Raw genomic sequence first — 20,976 nt, forward strand, 5'->3', positions numbered from 1 at the left:
GACGGTATATGGCCCCGTCCATCGTCCCTTTGATGCGGTGAAGTTGTCCTGTCCTCTTAGCAGAAAAACACCCCCAAAGCATAATGTTTCCACCTCCATGTTTGACGGTGGGGATGGTGTTCTTGGGGTCATAGGCAGCATTCCTCCTCCTCCAAACACGGCGAGTTGAGTTGATGCCAAAGAGCTCCATTTCGGTCTCATCTGACCACAACACTTTCACCCAGTTGTCCTCTGCCAATGAACATCTGAATGATTCAAACTTCAGACGGGCATGTATATGTGCTTTCTTGAGCAGGGGGACCTTGCAGGATTTCAGTCCTTCACGGCGTAGTGTGCTACCAATTGTTTTCTTGGTGACTATGGTCCCAGCTGCCTTGAAATCATTGACAGTAGTTCTGGACTGATTCCTCACCGTTCTCATGATCATTGCAACTCCACGAGGTGAGATCTTGCATGGAACCCCAGGCCGAGGGAGATTGACTGTTCTTTTGTGTTTCTTCCATTTGCGAATAATCTCACCAACTGTTGTCACCTTCTCACCAAGCTGCTTGTTGATGGTCTTGTAGCCCATTCCAGCCTTGTGTAGGTCTACAATTTTGTCCCTGACATCCTTGGAGAGCTCTTTTGTCTTGGCCATGTTGGAGAGTTTGGAATCTGATTGATTGATTGCTTCTGTGGACAGGTGTCTTTTATACAGGTAACAAGCTGAGATTAGGAGCACTCCCTTTATTAAGAGTGTGCTCCTAATCTCAGCTCATTACCTGTATAAAAGACACCTAGGAGCCAGAAATCTTTCTGATTGAGAGGGGGTCAAATACTTATTTCCCTCATTAAAATGCAAATCAATTTATAACATTTTTTACATGCATTTTTCTGGATTTTTTTGTTGTTATTCTGTCTCTCACTGTTCAAATAAACCTACCATTAAAAGTATAGACTGATCATTTCTTTGTCTGTGGGTAAACGTACAAAATCAGCTCATGCCACCAGTCCCCACTGGTGTCCATATCCTCATAAAATGACTTGCATATACAGTATATCAGGTATTTGCCTTGGGGCTGCTACAGGAATCTGTTGACAGACGAGAACTGTGTTGATAATCCAGTTTCTCTCCATTATCAAGCAGTTTCATCCCCTCAGACTTTTAAAGCTGCAGCCCTGTATTCTATATATTACAGCAAAAGACAAAGGCAAACTGGTATCTTATGTTCAAAAATATATTAACATTTAAGAACAGACCTTTCTTTGTTAATGAAAGTCAGCACTACATTTGAGCATTAAAACATTGTGCTTTGGTACAACAGCTCTATGTGATTTGGAAAGCATGTGTAAGCCTCTGTAATGATAGTGCCAGAGAGTCGTACTGGCTCTGTGTCTGTGTGTGTCAGAATGTGGAGTATTCCTTCATGTGACGGTGATTCCAGGCCCAAACCAGCCCCAGCCCTGTTCACTAAACTAGGTTAGAGCATGGGGAGACGTAGAGTGGAGGGCCACCATTATTGGTCTATTTTCACAGGTAGCAACAAACCCTGATAATACCACACAATACCATACAATGTCAGACCAGGCTACTGGATATTATATTATAGCATGTACCATATAAATAGAATGGCTAGAATGGGATTTCTAATTAAAAATAATTATATTTCTATGGGATGTACAGTGTCTCTCTCTGTGCTACTCAAATGGCCTGGACCAGAGCCATACACTATGTCTTTGGCTTGGACCTGGAAGTATCAATGTATGTCAATATTTAGACCTCTACTGTATTTATACAGTAGAAGGAGATTTTGTCGGCTCATAATAGCAATCCACTTACCACCACATAAATCTAGCCTACATTACCATTCTAATCAGGGATTCAATTTACTCATATTATTTATGTGTGAGATGTGTTGTGGGATTTACTCCCGTAGCGCAGCGTATGGTAGCGTAGCATAGTGTAGTGTAATGTAGCGTAGCATAGGGTAATGTAACGTAGCATAGTGTAGTGTAGTGTAGCGCAGCGTATGGTAGCGTAGCATAGTGTAGTGTAGTGTAATGTAGCGTAGCATAGGGTAATGTAACGTAGCATAGTGTAGTGTAGTGTAGCGCAGCGTATGGTAGCGTAGCATAGTGTAGTGTAATGTAGCGTAGCATAGGGTAATGTAGCGTAGCATAGTGTAGTCTAATGTAGCGCAGCGTATGGTAGAGTAGCATAGTGTATTGTAATGTAGCGTCGCATAGGGTAATGTAGCGTAGCATAGTGTAGTGTAGCGCAGCGTATGGTAGCGTAGCATAGTGTAGTGTAATGTAGCATAGTGTAGTGTAGTGTAGTGTAGTGTAATGTAGCATAATGTAGGGTAGCGTAGGGTAGTGTAATGTAGCGTAGGGTAGCGCAGCGAATGGTAGAGTAGCATAGTGTAGTGTAATGTAGCGCAGCGTATGGTAGCGTAGCATAGGGTAATGTAGGGTAGCGTAGGGTAGTGTAATGTAGCATAATGTAGGGTAGCGTAGAGTAGTGTAATGTAGCGTAGGGTAGCATAGTGTAGGGTAGTGTGGTGTAATGTAGTGTAGCGTAGGGTAGGGTAATGTAGGGTAGCGTAGCTAGAACCTATAAATATAGCATGTGAGTGCTGACATGTTAATGCTGTAAGGGTGATGCTAACACACTGGTTATGTAAGATAGGTTAAGAGCAGCACAGAGCACTAGATATACCCCTCCCCCTACACACACACACACACACACACACACACACAAGAGAATATCTTCAGGATAAATCTGCTTTTAATAACACAGATGAGTGAACATAATGTTTGGTTTCAAAAGTACAGTCCAGTTACCAACACAGCACTGCAGGGTTGGGGTCAATTCCATTTCAAATCCAGCCTAGCTGGTAAAAGTGTTCTTCCTGAACTGACTAGAATTTAAATGGAATTTACTCTAACCCTGCAGCCCAGCTTGGTGCAGGTTGGATTGTAATACTCTTTTGTCTGGCTACAGCAGGCTACTGTTTTGTCTGGCTACAGCAGGTTACTGTTTTGTCTGGCTACAGCAGGTTACTGTTTTGTCTGGCTACAGCAGGTTACTGTTTTGTCTGACTACAGCAGGTTACTGTTTTGTCTGGCTACAGCAGGTTACTGTTTTGTCTGGCTACAGCAGGTTACTGTTTTGTCTGGCTACAGCAGGTTACTGTTTTGTCTGGCTACAGCAGGTTACTGTTTTGTCTGGCTACAGCAGGTTACTGTTTTGTCTGGCTACAGCAGGTTACTGTTTTGTCTGGCTACAGCAGGTTACTGTTTTGTCTGACACAGCAGGTTACTGTTTTGTCTGGCTACAGCAGGTTACTGTTTTGTCTGGCTAAGCAGGTTACTGTTTTGTCTGACTACAGCAGGTTACTGTTTTGTCTGGCTACAGCAGGTTACTGTTTTGTCTGGCTACGCAGGTTACTGTTTTGTCTGCTACAGCAGGTTACTGTTTTGTCTGACTACAGCAGGTTACTGTTTTGTCTGACTACAGCAGGTTACTGTTTTGTGTGTGTGTGTGTGTGTGTGTGTGTGTGTTTAACCCTGTGTGTGTGTGTGTGTGTGTGTGTGTCTGTGTGTGTGTTTAACCCTGTGTGTGTGTGTGTGTGTGTGTGTGTGTGTGTGTGTGTGTGTGTGTGTGTGTGTGTGTGTGTGTGTGTGTGTGTGTGTGTGTGTATTTGTGTTTGTGTGTTCACCCCTGTGTGTGTGTGTGTGTGTGTGTGTGTGTGTGTGTGTGTGTGTGTGTGTGTGTGTGTGTGTGTGTGTGTGTGTGTGTGTGTGTGTGTGTGTGTGTGTGTGTGTGTGTGTGTTTAACCCTGTGTGTGTGTGTTGTGTGTGTGTGTGTGTGTGTGTGTGTGTGTGTGTGTGTGTGTGTGTGTGTGTCTGTGTGTGTGTTTAACCCTGTGTGTGTGTGTGTGTATTTGTGTTTGTGTGTTCACCCCTGTGTGTGTGTGTTTGTGTGTGTGTGTGTGTGTGTTCCAGACTCTGATCGAGGAGCAGCATAGCCAGTTGAACCAGTATGAGTGTGCAGCAGGTCAGTGTATCAGTGAGCTGCAGAAGGCCCAGCTCCAGGTCCAGTCCCTGCAGACCAAGATCCAGGAGAGCGAGGCCAACAACACGGTACAGCTACAGAGACATTACACATCCATACAACCCACACAAACAGTACAGCTACAGAGACATTACACATCCATACAACCCACACACCAAACAGTACAGCTACAGAGACATTACACATCCATACAACACACACACCAAACAGCACAGCTAGAGACATTACACATCCATACAACCCACACACCAAACAGTACAGCTACAGAGACATTACACATCCATACAACACACACACCAAACAGCACAGCTACAGAGACATTACACATCCATACAACACACACACCAAACAGTACAGCTACAGAGAGACAATACACATCCATACAACACACGCACATGCACACAAGCATGTGCATTCATGCGCGCACACTCAGCGCACACATATATACACATGAATGCGCCACACACTCACGCACACACACCAAACAGCACTGCTACAGAGAAACATTGGAGCACATAAGAATAAATGTCTCCCTCTCCAGAAGCTGCAGGAGAAGCTCAGTGAGATGGAGTGTGATCTGCGTTCTATCCGTCAGGCAGCTCAGAACCAGGAACGCACCATCCAGGGCCTGACCGACTCTGTCAGTACCAAGGACAACGAGGTGTGTGTGGTCTACCAGGAATTTACATCACCGCCCCAGAAACATTTCAGACGGCCTAGTGACTAAAATAATACTAATATGTGCCAGTTAGAAGACACTTTTATCCAAAGCGACTTACAGTTAGCCATGCATACGTTAACGTTTGGGTGGTCCTGGGAATTAAACCCACAATCCTGGGATTGCAGCACCATGCGCTAGCAACTGAGCTACAGAGACCAACCATTACATCAGCAGTGATTTACAGAATATTCCCAGTGGAGGAAAATGTACCCAAATATCATACTTGAGTAAAAGTAAAGATACCTTAATAGAAAATTACTCAAGTAATAGTGAAAGTCACCCAGTAAAATACTAGTAAATTTGGTTTTAAATATACTTAAGTATCAAAAGTAAATGTAATTGCTAAAATATACTAACAGTGGGGGGAAAAAGTATTTAGTCAGCCACCAATTGTGCAAGTTCTCCCACTTAAAAAGATGAGAGAGGCCTGTAATTTTCATCATAGGTACACGTCAACTATGACAGACAAAATTAGAAAAAAAAATCCAGAAAATCACATTGTAGGATTTTTAATGAATTTATTTGCAAATTATGGTGGAAAATAAGTATTTGGTCACCTACAAACAAGCAAGATTTCTGGCTCTCACAGACCTGTAACTTATTTTTTAAGAGGCTCCTCTGTCCTCCACTCGTTACCTGTATTAATGGCACCTGTTTGAACTTGTTATCAGTATAAAAGACACCTGTCCACAACCTCAAACAGCCACCCTCCAAACTCCACTATGGCCAAGACCAAAGAGCTGTCAAAGGACACCAGAAACAAAATTGTAGCCCTGCACCAGGCTGGGAAGACTGAATCTGCAATAGGTAAGCAGCTTGGTTTGAAGAAATCAACTGTGGGAGCAATTATTAGGAAATGGAAGACATACAAGACCACTGATAATCTCCCTCGATCTGGGGCTCCACGCAAGATCTCACCCGTGGGGTCAAAATGATCACAAGAACGGTGAGCAAAAATCCCAGAACCACACGGGGGGACCTAGTGAATGACCTGCAGAGAGCTGGGACCAAAGTAACAAAGCCTACCATCAGTAACACACTATGCCACCAGGGACTCAAATCCTGCAGTGCCAGACGTGTCCCCCTGCTTAAGCCAGTACATGTCCAGGCCCGTCTGAAGTTTGCTAGAGAGCATTTGGATGATCCAGAAGAGGATTGGGAGAATGTCATATGGTCAGATGAAACCAAAATAGAACTTTTTGGTAAAATCTCAACTCGTCGTGTTTGGAGGACAAAGAATGCTGAGTTGCATCCAAAGAACACCATACCTACTGTGAAGCATGGGGGTGGAAACATCATGCTTTGGGGCTGTTTTTCTGCAAAGGGACCAGGACGACTGATCCGTGTAAAGGAAAGAATGAATGGGGCCATGTATTGTGAGATTTTGAGCAAGGGCATTGAAGATGAAATGTGGCTGGGTCTTTCAGCATGACAATGATCCCAAACACACCGCCTGGGCAACGAAGGAGTGGCTTCGTAAGAAGCATTTCAAGGTCCTGGAGAGGCCTAGCCAGTCTCCAGATCTCAACCCCATAGAAAATCTTTGGAGGGAGTTGAAAGTCCGTGTTGCCCAGCGACAGCCCCAAAACATCACTGCTCTAGAGGAGATCTGCATGGAGGAATGGGCCAAAATACCAGCAACAGTGTGTGAAAACCTTGTGAAGACTTACAGAAAATGTTTGACCTGTGTCATTGCCAACAAAGGGTATATAACAAAGTATTGAGATAAACTTTTGTTATTGACCAAATACTTATTTTCCACCATAATTTGCAAATAAATTCATAAAAAATCCTACAATGTGATTTTCTGGATTTTGTTTTTCTAATTTTGTCTGTCATTGTTGACGTGTACCTATGATGGAAATTACAGGCCTCTCTCATCTTTTTAAGTGGGAGAACTTGCACAATTGGTGGCTGACTAAATACTTTTTTCCCCCCACTGTAAGTATCAAAAGTAAAATTTAAAGTATAAATAATGTCAAATTCCTTATATTAACCAAATCTTTTTCATTTATGGATAGCAAGGGGCACACTCAAACACTCAGACATAATTTACAAACAAAGCATGTGTGTTTCGTGAGTCCGTGAGTCTGCCAGATCAGAGGCAGTATGGATGACCAGGCATGTTCCCTTGATAAGTGCGTGAATTGGAACGTGCTAAGCATTCAAAATGTAACAAGCACTTTTGGGTGTCAGAGAAAATGTATGGAGTAAAAAGTACATCATTTTCTTTGGAAATAAAGTAAAAGTTGTCAAAAATATAAATAGTAAAGTACAAATACCCCTAAAAACTACTTAAGTAGTACTTTAAAGTATTTTTACTTAAGTACTTTACACTACTGAATATTCCTCCTCAGGCCCAGGAGCTGTACCAGTTAATTGAGGGGCAGAACACCACACTGTGTAAACTGAGAGAAATGGCCCACCACAACCAGATCACGCAACATCAGGTGAGACCTCACACACCCCAGACAGATCCAGATAAAACACTGAGCAGGATACCGCTTAATGAAGAGCCATAATAACCCAATTGTTGATAGATAGATGGAGACAGACACCCTTCCTCCCCATGGCCAGACTAACCCCAGTGGTTCTTGTTCGTTTGGTCTGCTCTCCCAGGCTCCAGAGGGGGGCAGTGAGGGTGCGGGTCTAGCCCAGCTGCAGCGTGAGTTAGTGGGGGTACGGAGCTCTCTGTTTACCCTGGGTCTGGAGCTGGAAGCCAGTCAAAGAGCTCAAAGACAGAGCCAGAGACAGGCTGAGGACCTGACCAGAGCTAAAGACAGACTCCACTCTGATCTAAAGGAGGCACTGCAGCATAGGGAGGTCACCGACAAACACAACCAGGTCAGTGTGTGTGTGCGTGCTTGCGTGTGTCCATCCATGCGTGTGTGTGCGTGTGTCTGGACCCCTGTGATGTAGGAGGTGTGTGTAACCTATCCTCTGTCCCACCGTAGGACTTGCTCAGTGCCCTGGCTCAGTCCCGCTCTGCGCTGCAGGCTAAAGAGGCTCAGCAGAAGGAGAGCGAGGCAGAGAAACACATGGAGGTTCAGGAGAGAGACAAGAACATCACACAGCTCAAACTCTCCCTACAGGACAAGGAAAGCCAGCTACAGGTGAGACACACACACACACACACACACTCACACACACGCACACACACTGAACATACACATAGTGCACACACACTGAACATACACATAAGTGGTCACACATACAGACATAAACACATACACACTAATCCTATCTCGCTCTGTGTGTGTAGGAGTACTCTGAGCTCCTGGAATCAGTAGACAGCTCCAAACCCAGAGATATTCTGATGGACAAACTGAGAGAACGCATCAGGGACAGGGACAGAGCACTGGAGGTAAGAACACACACACACACATACTGGATAATAATATAATAATAATGATCATAATAATCATAATCATATCATAATAATAATAATATCAGAATAATGTAATGATAATAATAAGATAATAATAATAATAACAATACTGATGATAATAATAATAATATTATAATAATAATACTGATCATAATAATAATAATAATAAGATAATAATAATACGTATCATAAAAATAATAATAATATATTAATAATACTGATCATAATAATAATAATGATCATAATAATACTAATAATGATCATAACAATAATAATAATACTGATCATAATAGTAATAATATATTAATAATACTGATCATAATAATAAAAATACTGGTCATAATAATACTAATAATGATCATAACAATAATAATAATACTGATCATAATAATAATCAAATCAAATTTATTTATATAGCCCTTCTTACATCAGCTGATATCTCAAAGTGTTGTACAGAAACCCAGCCTAAAACCCCAAACAGCAAGCAATGCAGGTGTAGAAGCACTGTGGCTAGGAAAAACTCCCTAGAAAGGCCAAAACCTTGGAAGAAACCTAGAGAGGAACCAGGCTATGAGGGGTAGCCAGTCCTCTTCTGGCTGTGCCGGGTGGAGATTATAGCCAAGGTGTTCAAATGTTCATGAATGACCAGCATGGTCAAATAATAATTATCACAGTAGTTGTCGAGGGTGCAACAGGTCAGCACCTCAGGAGTAAATGTCAGTTGGCTAATAATGATGATCATAATAATAAGATCCTAATACTACTACTACTAATAATAATACTGATCATCATAATAATAATAATACTGATCATAATAAAAATAATACTGATCATAATAATAATAATACTGATCATAATAATAATAATAATACTGATCATAATAATAATACTGATCATAATAATAATAATGATGATCATAATAATAATAATACTGATCATAATAATAATATTGATCATAATAATAATGATGATCATAATAATGATAATAATACTGATCATAATAATAATAATACGGTCATAATAATAATAATACTGACCATAATAATACTGATCATAATAATAATAATAATGATCATAATAATAATACGATCATAATAATAATAATACTGATCACAGTAATAATAATAATACTGATCATAATAACAATAATAATACTGATCATAATAATAATAATAATACTGATCATAGTAATAAAAAATATTGATCATAATAATAATATGATCATAATAATAATAATGTGATCATAATAATAATAATGATGATGATCATAATAATAATAATACTGATCATAATAATAATAATACTAATCATGATAATAATAATAATGATCATAATAATACAATCATAATAATAATAATAATATTGAACATAGTAATAATAATAATGCTGATCATAATATTTCTGATCATAATAATAATAATGATGATCATAATAATAATACTGATCATAATAATAATAATGAAAATACGGATCATAATAATAATAATAATGATCACAATAATAATAATACTGATCATTATAATAATGATGATCATAATAATAATAATACTGATAGTAATAATAATAATATGACCATAATATTAATAATACTGATGAATAATAATAATAATAATACTGGTCATAATAATAATAATAATAATAATAATAATACGATCATAATAATAATAATATTAATACTCATATTGATCATAATAGTAATAATAATACCGATCATAATAATAATAATAATAATACTGGTCATAATAATAATATTGATCATAACAGTAATAATAATACTGATCATAATATGAATAAAAATACTGATCACAATACTAATAATACTGATCATAATAATAATATTGATCATAATAGAAATAATAATACTGATCATAATATTAATAATAATACTGATCACAATAATAATAATACCGATCATAATAATAATAATAATACTGATCATAATAATAATACTGACCATAATAATAATAATAATGATCACAATAATAATAATAATACTGATCATAATAATGACAATGATCATACTGATCATAATAGTAATAATACTGATCATAATAATATTAGTAATAATACTGATCATATTAATAATGATGATCATAATAATAATATGACCATAATAATAATAATAATGATGATCACAATAATAATAATAATACTGATAATAATAATAATAATAATAATGATGATCATAATAATAATATGACCATAATAATAATACTGATCAATAATAATAATAATATTGATCATACTAGTAATAATAATAACGATCATAATAATAATAATACTTATCATAATAATAATATTGATCATAATAATAATAATAATACTGATCATAATAATAATACTGATCAGAATAATAATGCTGATCATAATAATGATAATGATAATAATACTGATCAGAATAATAATACTGTTCAGAATAATAACAATGATAATACTGATCATAATAATAGTAATAATAATGATCACAATAATAATAATAATACTGATCATAATAATAATAATATGATCATAATAATAATACTGATGATCATAATAATAATAATAATACCGATCATAATAATAATGATGATCATAATAATAATAATAATATGACCATAATAATAATAATACTGATCATAATAGTGATATTGATCATAATATTAATAATAATACTGATCATAATAATAATAATAATAATCATAATAATACCGATCATAATAATAATAATACTGATCACAATAATAATATTGATCATAATATTAAAAATAATACTGATCATAATAATAATAATAATCACAATAATAATAATAATACTGATCATAATAACAATAATGATAATACTGATCATAATAATAATAATAATACTGATCATAATAATAATACTGATCACAATAATAATAATACGATCATAACAGTAATAATAATACTGATCATAATAATAATAATAATAATAATAATAATACTGATCATAATAATAATAATACTGATCATTATAATAATATTGATCATAATAATAATAATACTGATCATAATAATAATGATAATAATAATAATAATAATAATAATAATACTGATCATATTAGTAATAATAATACTGATCATAATAATAATAATGATAATACTGATTATGATCATAATGATAATATTAATACATGTTCTCTCTCTGTCCAGCGGTCTATAGATGAGAAGTTCCGTTGTCTGGAGGAGAGGGAGGAGCAGGTGAGGAGACTACAGCTGGCCCTCCGAGAGAAAGAACGAGACCTGGAGAGACTACGCTGCATACTGCTCAACAACCAGGAGACCATCACGGTACACACACACATTTGCACACACACAAACACACACGCACACACACTAAAGAAAGATACCTTGAGCTACAACGAGAATACACACACAAGTACATCTAGAGTTTATACAGTACATTGATATGTTTAGACTGTGTGTCCTACAGTACATTGATATGTTTAGACTGTGTGTCCTACAGTACATTGATATGTTTAGACTGTGTGTTTGTATAGAGTCTGGATGCGTTGGTGCGGGGTAAGGAGCTGGATGTGGAGCAGGCAGCAGAAGCCCACAGGAACCTGCAGTGGCTCCAGCAGCAGAGTGAGGAGAGAGAGAAGAGCACTCTGAGAGAGAGAGACACACTCATCAACCAGCTACAGTCTGCCCTGCAGACACGCAGCCGGGAGACACAGGTAAACACACACACACATACAGTACACATATGGCAGGTAGCCTAGTGGTTAGAGTGTTGGGCCAGTAATTGGAAGGTATCTGGATTGAGTCCCTGAGCTGACAAGGTGAAAATCTGTCATTCTTCCCCTGAGCAAGGCAGTTAACCCACTGTTCACCGGACACACACACACATGCTAAACTAAATCTACGCTAGGTCACGCTAGTGAGGACTGGCTATAGCACCAGTTTGCATTCTCTTTGCTCTTGTAACCAAAGTACAACCACTCTACTAATTTCTGCCCATTGTTGAAGCTTTTCATTGTTGGCTGAAATAAGAAGTCCAACAACAAAATCCTGCTCTTATTTCTGACTCTTACAAATACAACAGGTGTACTGATAATGTGTGTGTGTGTGTGTGTGTGTGTGTGTGTGTGTGTGTGTGTGTGTGTGTGTGTGTGTGTGTGTGTGTGTGTGTGTGTGTGTGTGTGTGTGTGCAGGACCTGACGGCAGCCCTCCTGGCTAAGGTCCAGGCAGGCCCCAGCGAGGTGGTGGAGGAGCTGAAGGCTCGCCTCGCACTGAAGGAGAAACTGTTCCAGGAACTTCTGTCAGACCGCAACCGCCAGAGCCACGAACACCAAGCACAGGTCCAGGACCTGCTCAGCACCATCAGCACCAAGGACCAGTACATACAGGTACCACACACACACACACACACACACACACACACACACACACACACACACACACACACACACACACACACACACACACACACACACACACACACACACCACTGATCTAGGACCTGTCTCTGAGAATCAGCTCACATCAGCTTTTCAGTGCACCCAGCCCAACAGCAGTGATAGGGGATAGACTTCCAGTAGTATATTATAGAAATTGAATGATATACCGTAGAATGGACATATAAAGCCATAGTCGACTTCAGATTCTCTTTTCTTTTTTCCACCTCTCTCTCTCCACACCATTTTCCTCTCCCTCTACTTCCCTCCCGCCTCCTCTCTCTCAGGACTGCTCTGATAGGCTCTCCCAGGTGATTGGCGAGCGGACGGGCCAGCTGCAGGAGCTGCACAGGCAGCTGTCATCACGGGAACGGGAGATGGGCGAGCTGCGGAAGGAGAGAGAGAGGGAGAGAACAGGAGAGGCAGAGCGACTGCAGAACCTACTAAAAGAGAAAGAGACTTTTATCCAGGTAAATTCTGGGACACTGGAGAACACATTGTGTGTGTATTCTCTCTCTCTCTCTCTCTGTCTGTCTGTCTGTCTGTCTGTCTGTCTGTCTGTCTGTCTGTCTGTCTGTCTGTCTGTCTGTCTGTCTGTCTGTCTGTCTGTCTGTTCTGAGACTGTACATTTCCACACTAGCTCATATAAATTAGACTAGACTCACACATGCGTACCATACCAAAAACCTTCAACAGAGTCTCAAGTAGTAAAACTGTCATAACATAACACTGTCCACCCTCTACAGAGTCTGATGCAGGGCCAGGAGGAGAGCATGGAGCCCTCCACACCAGAGGGGGCAGCAGAGGTACATGCCATCCAAGAAGAGCTGCAGCTGATCAGGAAGAAAGAGAGGGAGGCTCAGCTGGAGCTCTCAGCCCTGCGCTCAGCTCTCACCCAGGCCCAGCAGCAGGCCCAAAAGCAGGAGGATAGATTTAAGATCCTGGCCCCAGAAATTACAGTCAGGGACCAGCCCTCCAGCACTGACCACCAGGTATCCCTCTCTGCCTAAATTCTTTATTGCCTACAACATTGTCCTTGTTAAGGTCTGGTGTCTAGCCTACTGAGTGGAGTGTGTGTCAACAATCTCTCGCTCTCTCTCTCTCGTTCTGTCTCTCGCTCTGTCTCTTCCTCCCCCTCTCCCTCCCTCTCTGTCAGAGTGTGTTGGAACAGTTGGTCAATGAGTACCACAGGTTGAACAATGCGTTGAGGGCAGAGAAGAGGCTGTACCAGAGTCTGAACCACATCCAGACTAGAGGAGACAGGTACAAGACAGGCCTTTACTGAGGCTAAGAATACACACATCTGGGTACCTAACAATACCCACATCTGGGTACCTAACAATACACACATCTGGGTACCTAACAATACCCACATCTGGGCACCTAACAATACCCACATCTGGGTACCTAACAATACCCACATCTGGGTACCTAACAATACCCACATCTGGGTACCTAACAATACCCACATCTGGGTACCTAACAGTACACACACCAGGGTAGCTAACAATACACATACCTGGGTAGCTAACAGTACACACACCTGGGTACCTAACAATACACACACCTGGGTATCTAACAATACCCACATCTCGGGTACCTAACAATACACACATCTGGGTACCTAACAATACCCACATCTGGGTATCTAACAATACCTACATCTGGGTACCTAACAATACCCACATCTGGGTACCTAACAATACACACATCTGGGTACCTAACAATACCCACATCTGGGTACCTAACAGTACACACACCTGGGTAGCTAACAATACACACACGTGGGTACCTAACAATACACACACCTGGGTACCTAACAATACCCACATCTGGGTATCTAACAATACACACATCTGGGTACCTAACAATACCCACATCTGGGTACTTAACAATACACACATCTGGGTATCTAACAATACCTACATCTGGGTACCTAACAATACCCACATCTGGGTACCTAACAATACACACATCTGGGTACCTAACAATACCCACATCTGGGTACCTAACAATACACACATCTGGGTACCTAACAGTACACACACCTGGGTAGCTAACAATACACACATGTGGGTACCTAACAATACACACACCTGGGTACCTAACAATACACACATCTGGGTACCTAACAATACACACATCTGGGTACCTAACAATACCCACATCTGGGTACCTAACAATACACACATCTGGGTACCTAACAATACCCACATCTGGGTATCTAACAATACACACATCTGGGTACTTAACAATACACACATCTGGGTACCTAACAATACCCACATCTGGGTACCTAACCATACACATCTGGGTACCTAACAATACACACACCTGGGTACCTAACAATACCCACATCTGGGTATCTAACAATACACACATCTGGGTACCTAACAATACCCACATTTGGGTATCTAACAATACCCACATCTGGGTACCTAACAATACCCACATCTGGGTACCTAACAATACACACATCTGGGTACCTAACAATACCCACATCTGGGTATCTAACAATACACACATCTGGGTACCTAACAATACACACATCTGGGTACCTAACAATACACACATCTGGGTACCTAACCATACACATCTGGGTACCTAACAATACCCACATCTGGGTACCTAACAATACCCACATCTGGGTACCTAACAATACCCACATCTGGGTACCTAACAATACACACATCTGGGTACCTAACAATACACACACCTGGGTACCTAACAATACCCACATCTGGGTACCTAACAATACCCACATCTGGGTACCTAACAATACCCACATCTGGGTACCTAACAATACACACATCTGGGTACCTAACAATACACACATCTGGGTACCTAACAATACACACACCTGGGTACCTAACAATACACACACCTGGGTACCTAACAGTACACACACCTGGGTACCTAACAGTACACACACCTGGGTACCTAACAATACACACACGTGGGTACCTAACAATACACACATCTGGGTACCTAACAATACACACACCTGGGTACCTAACAATACACACACCTGGGTACCTAACAATATACACACCTGGGTACCTAACAATACCCACACCTGGGTACGTAACAATACACACACCTGGGTAGCTAACAATACACACATCTGGGTACCTAACAATACACACCTGGGTACCTAACAATACACACCTGGGTACCTAACAATACACACACCTGGGTACCTAACAATATACACACCTGGATACCTAACAATACCCACACCTGGGTACCTAACAATACACACACCTGGGTAGCTAACAATACACACACCTGGGTACCTAACAATACACATCTGGGTACCTAACAATACACACCTGGGTACCTAACAATACACACATATGGATATTTAAGAAAACACACATTTGTTGACAAGCAGGTACATACGAAGCTTCAGTGTCGGTAGACATTGTTATATACAGTTGTAGGCCAGGTAAAACTGTTAAAACCATGCAATCAGTTTTGAGGACGTTTGTGTTTGTGCGTTGTGTCATTGCCCCTCTCCCAGCAGCTCAGAGAAGACCCAGGCCCTGCTCACAGAACTGGACTCTGTTCAGGCATTGCGAGGGCAACTGGAGGAGGTCCTAACCAGGACCCAGAAGACCGCCCTGGCACTGGAGAGGGCAGCTAAGAGGCCGTCTGACTTTGGAGGTGGGGACGGGCAGGGACCGGCCTACAGGGCTCCAGGGGGCACTGTTACTAACTCTCTGGGATATTCTGTCTAGCCATTTCACCATGAGTCAGACAAATGCACTGCAGGTAGAAGTTGCCCATAGGTGCAGATCCAGGATCAGTTTACATTCACCTAAATCCTAACCTTAACCATTACAGGAAACAACTCAATGCTGACCTAAGATCAGTGACTATGGGCAACTTCGTTCCTCTTTGGATGACATAGACACCACACAATAACCAATGCCTGTTCTAACCAACAACACAGTTTTGGGGTGGTTTTAGTTACATTATAATGTGGCAACATGAACCTTAGATATCTATTATCGATTATTAATATATTCAGTGTGTTTTGGATTGTTTTTTTTATATTGTTTTTGCAAAATGCCTCCGTGTTGCTTGTTCTGTAATGCCATTTTGTATTGGACTGTGTCTCCGTGTCAATGTTTCCAGCCTTATCGTCACAGTGATGTGATGTGGTGTGTAGATAGCCCAGCTCATGCTTTACAGTGAAACGTCTTCAAGTTGTCCATCTTATTTTTTTTATACCATCTTTGTGTACACAATGTATGCAGGTCCAAGATATACTTCAGCTGAAATCAAGATGATGGCCAAGTAGTTCCCTCTTATAATTCCTGTAACCTCAGATCTGGGTTCCATTCCATGGGTTTTAAAGTGCCTATCATTTGGTTGCAGATATTCTTAGTCTCAGACGATGCATGAACAACTAGATTAGTAGTCAATAGTGTTTGCTTATCAAAGTAAATAAAGTAAGAATCCTTACCCTAGTTATTTGTTGTTGCAAAACTAAAACCGTGCGCTTATCAGTCTTAGATACACCACAACCCAAGTGTCTTAGAAACACCACAACCCAAGTGTCTTAGAAACACCACAACCCAAGTGTCTTAGAAACACCACAACCCAAGTGTCTTGACACAAACCAAGTGTCTTAGAAACACCACAACCCAAGTGTCTTAGAAACACCACAACCAAGTGTCTTAGAAACACCACAATCAAGTGTCTTAGAAACACCACAAAAGTGTCTTAGAACACCACAACCCAAGTGTCTTAGAAACACCACAACCCAAGTGTCTTAGAAACACCACAACCCAAGTGTCTTAGAAACACCACAACCCAAGTGTCTTAGAAACACCACAACCCAAGTGTCTTAGAAACACCACAATCCAAGTGTCTTAGAAACACCACAACCCAAGTGTCTTAGATACACCACAACCCAAGTGTCTTAGAAACACCACAACCCAAGTGTCTTAGAAACACCACAACCCAAGTGTCTTAGAAACACCACAACCCAAGTGTCTTAGAAACACCACAACCCAAGTGTCTTAGAAACACCACAACCCAAGTGTCTTAGAAACACCACAACCCAAGTGTCTTAGAAACACCACAACCCAAGTGTCTTAGATACACCACAACCCAAGTGTCTATTTGTTACATTTATATATAGACTTTGTAATGATCACATAAAATGTGATAAAAACATGATGATAAGATGATACCTAGTATCATCCGAGATTCGATTGGTTGGGATTGATTAGGTTTTAAGGATTTTAGGATTAGGGAAGACATTTTCCATTTAGATTTGGTGATGAAACGCACATTTGTTGTACTTCGAAATGGAAAGTAAAAAAAATTATATTTCCTTTTTTATTTTTTATTTTTATTGGGGACTGGATTGCCTGTCCCTTTTTGCCTCCTTATTCAACACAACAAACCATTCCTTCTCCCACCACTAGTAGAGAACAGATAAGGGGTGTTCTGTCTATCCCTGAGGTGAAAGAAAGAACAGCCACCTCTCTCTCCACATTGTATCCATAGTCTCTGTGTCCAAAACACACACTCTTAAAGGCCCAGTGCAGTCAAACATTTGATTTTTTTGTGTTTTACATATATTTCCACACTATGAGTTTAGAATATTCTGTGAAATTGTGAAAATTATGGTAATGCCCTTTTAGTGTAAGAGCTGCTTGAAAAGACTGCCTGAAATGTCTGCCTGTTTTGGTGGGATGGAGTTTTGGCCGGTAAATTAGTTAATAGACCAATAAGAAAAGAAAAAAAAATTTTCTGCCAATCACAGCTAGTTTTCAGTTTTTCCCTCCCCACTCAGACCAATCCCAGACAGTCCTTGCAAAATTCTTGCTTGAGAAATTGCTCTTTACTAAGAAGCAATTTTTGTTTATTTTTTGACAATTTTCATTGAAAACTATCACAGTATGGTACTTAATTTTTACCCAGAAATGATTTGATAATAAGATAAAAACAGATGCATTGGACCTTAAATCATTACCACCCACATACACAAACACTTGCAACACACACACACACACACACACACACACACACACACATTCTAAGAATATCTTTAAAAGACACATTTTCTTTCATAGAAGAAAGAGATCTGTCATGTTTGGGAGCTAAACAACCACCTCTCTGTCTTAACCTATGACTTCTCTGCCACATGCATGACATCGCGGCATGCATTTCCTGTCTGCATGGCTATGTTTGATGTGATGCGTGAACAGTTATTGACAACTTAAATGCATCAATCACTTACTATTGGGCATAAATAGAATATGATACGGAACTGATATGTGCCTCACACTACGTATAGAAATAGGATGATATGAAGAAGAACATGAATACACAGAAGGGTATAAAACATGATTTCTACACTGCCTGGATCACTGCCTGTGTGTCACCGTCACTACCAGGTGCTCCGGTAAGGACAGGACACGTGAAGATGTCCCCTAACAGAAAAGACTAGAGTTCACACCCTCTTCATGTAATATCATGGAATTAATTTCTACACCATAAATACATGACATATTGATTATACCATTTCCTATTGCTCACAGAAAGATGATTGTGTTGTACATACTTCAGTCATATAAACTCCTTAATCAGATTCCAACATTTAGACATTGGAATAGACTGAGCAACACACATGCACACCAGTCTTAAATGGGCAAAATGCTGTTCTGTAAGCGAAACAAACAGAGCCTTATTGTCCCCCGTCACCCTCATAGCTATAGGCCCACCCCACCCTAATACACCGTGCCAAGGGTTAAAAGTAAGTTTTAGATGGTTCAAAACAATCCTAACCAAGAATAATATTTTCCATAAGACTCTTCCATTGATCACAAACTGAAGATTGTATTATCCTCATTGTAATTGTTGGCAGATGTGTGTTGCTATGCAAAAACTGCACACAATACACATGCCTTGGTACGATGAAGAGGATTTCATAGTATGAAGCATTTATATGGAAATATGAAGCTATTGGTATTTCTTTCAGGGAGATTTAAACTCCTGATTGCTTGACAGATTGTCTTAGAACTTTGTGGTTGTTATTACGGTTAAATAGCTTTCTACCTACCAAACAACTAAAATGGGATAGTATAATGTTTCTAACTACTAAACAACTATAATGAGGTAGTATAATGTTTCTCCCTACTAAACAACTATAATGAGGTAGTATAGTGTTTCTCCCTACTAAACAACTATAATGAGGTAGTATAGCGTTTCTCCCTACTAAACAACTATAATGAGGTAGTATAGTGTTTCTTGCTACTAAACAACTATAATGAGTTGTATAATGTTTCTCCCTACTAAACAACGATAATGAAGTAGTATAGTGTTTCTCCCTACTAAACAACTATAATGAGGTAGTATAATGTTTTTCCCTACTAAACAACTACAATGAGGTAGTATAGTCTTTCTCTCTATAACTATTCAACTGTAATGAGGTAGTATAATGTTTCTACCTACTAAACAACTATAAGGATGTAGCATAGTGTTTCTCCCTACCAAACAACTATAATGAGGTAGTATAGTGTTTCTCCCTCCTGAACAACTATAATAAGGTTGTATAATGTTTCTACCTACTAAACAACTATATTGAGGTAGTTTAGTGTTTCTCCCTACTAAACAACTATATTGAGGTAGTATAATGTTTTTCCCTACTAAACAACTTTAATGAGGTAGTATAGTGTTTCTCCCTATAACTACACAACTGTAATGAGATAGTGTAATGTTTCTACCTACTAGACAACTATAATGAGATATTATTGTGTTTGTCCCTACTAAACAACTATAATGAGGTAGTGTAGTGTTTCTGCCTACTAAACAACTATATTGAGGTTGTATAATGTTTCTACATACTAAACAACTATAATGAGGTGGTTTAGTGTTTCTCCCTACTTAACAACTATATTCTGGTAGTATAATGTTTCTCCCTACTAAACAACTATAATGAGGTAGTATAGTGTTTCTCCCTTCAACTATACAACTATAATGACGTAGTATGTTTCTCTCTACTAAACAACTATATTGAGGTAGTCTAGTATTTCTCCCTACTTAACAACTATAGTAAGGTAGTATAGTGTTTCTCCATACAACTATACAACTATAATGAGGTAGTATTGTGTTTGTCACTACTAAACAACTATAATGAAGTAGTGTAGTGTTTCTGCCTACTAAACAACTATATTGAGGTTGTATAATGTTTCTACATACTAAACAACTATAATGAGGTGATTTAGTGTTTCTCCCTAATAAACAACTATAATGAGGTTGTATAATGTTTCTACCTACTAAACAACTATGATGAGGTAGTATAGGGTTTCTCCCTACTAAACAACTGTAATGAGGTAATATAGTGTTTCTCTCTATAACTATACAACTGTAATGAGATAGTATAATGTTTCTA

The 20,976-nt window shown here is 39.4% G+C and overlaps 1 protein-coding gene across 7 annotated transcripts in view; it reads left to right on the forward strand.

Moving 5' to 3' along the window:
• LOC106569692 (myomegalin) overlaps positions 1 to 20,976 on the forward strand; it is a 107,564-nt gene that overhangs the window by 49,388 nt on the left and 37,200 nt on the right. For 6 of the 7 annotated variants that reach the window (XM_045694367.1, XM_045694366.1, XM_045694361.1 and 3 more), the window contains 13 exons: positions 3,988 to 4,125; positions 4,599 to 4,718; positions 7,136 to 7,228; positions 7,398 to 7,622; positions 7,733 to 7,891; positions 8,041 to 8,142; positions 11,317 to 11,454; positions 11,664 to 11,843; positions 12,321 to 12,515; positions 12,851 to 13,033; positions 13,310 to 13,555; positions 13,720 to 13,826; positions 16,087 to 16,229. In XM_045694367.1, the coding sequence (XP_045550323.1) occupies positions 3,988 to 4,125; positions 4,599 to 4,718; positions 7,136 to 7,228; positions 7,398 to 7,622; positions 7,733 to 7,891; positions 8,041 to 8,142; positions 11,317 to 11,454; positions 11,664 to 11,843; positions 12,321 to 12,515; positions 12,851 to 13,033; positions 13,310 to 13,555; positions 13,720 to 13,826; positions 16,087 to 16,229 (2,029 nt within the window). The remainder of the gene's footprint in view (positions 1 to 3,987; positions 4,126 to 4,598; positions 4,719 to 7,135; positions 7,229 to 7,397; positions 7,623 to 7,732; positions 7,892 to 8,040; positions 8,143 to 11,316; positions 11,455 to 11,663; positions 11,844 to 12,320; positions 12,516 to 12,850; positions 13,034 to 13,309; positions 13,556 to 13,719; positions 13,827 to 16,086; positions 16,230 to 20,976) is intronic. The other variant, XM_045694362.1, reaches the window with a different exon arrangement.

Source organism: Salmo salar, chromosome ssa14, assembly GCF_905237065.1.
Source record: "Salmo salar chromosome ssa14, Ssal_v3.1, whole genome shotgun sequence".
NCBI lineage: Eukaryota > Metazoa > Chordata > Actinopteri > Salmoniformes > Salmonidae > Salmo > Salmo salar.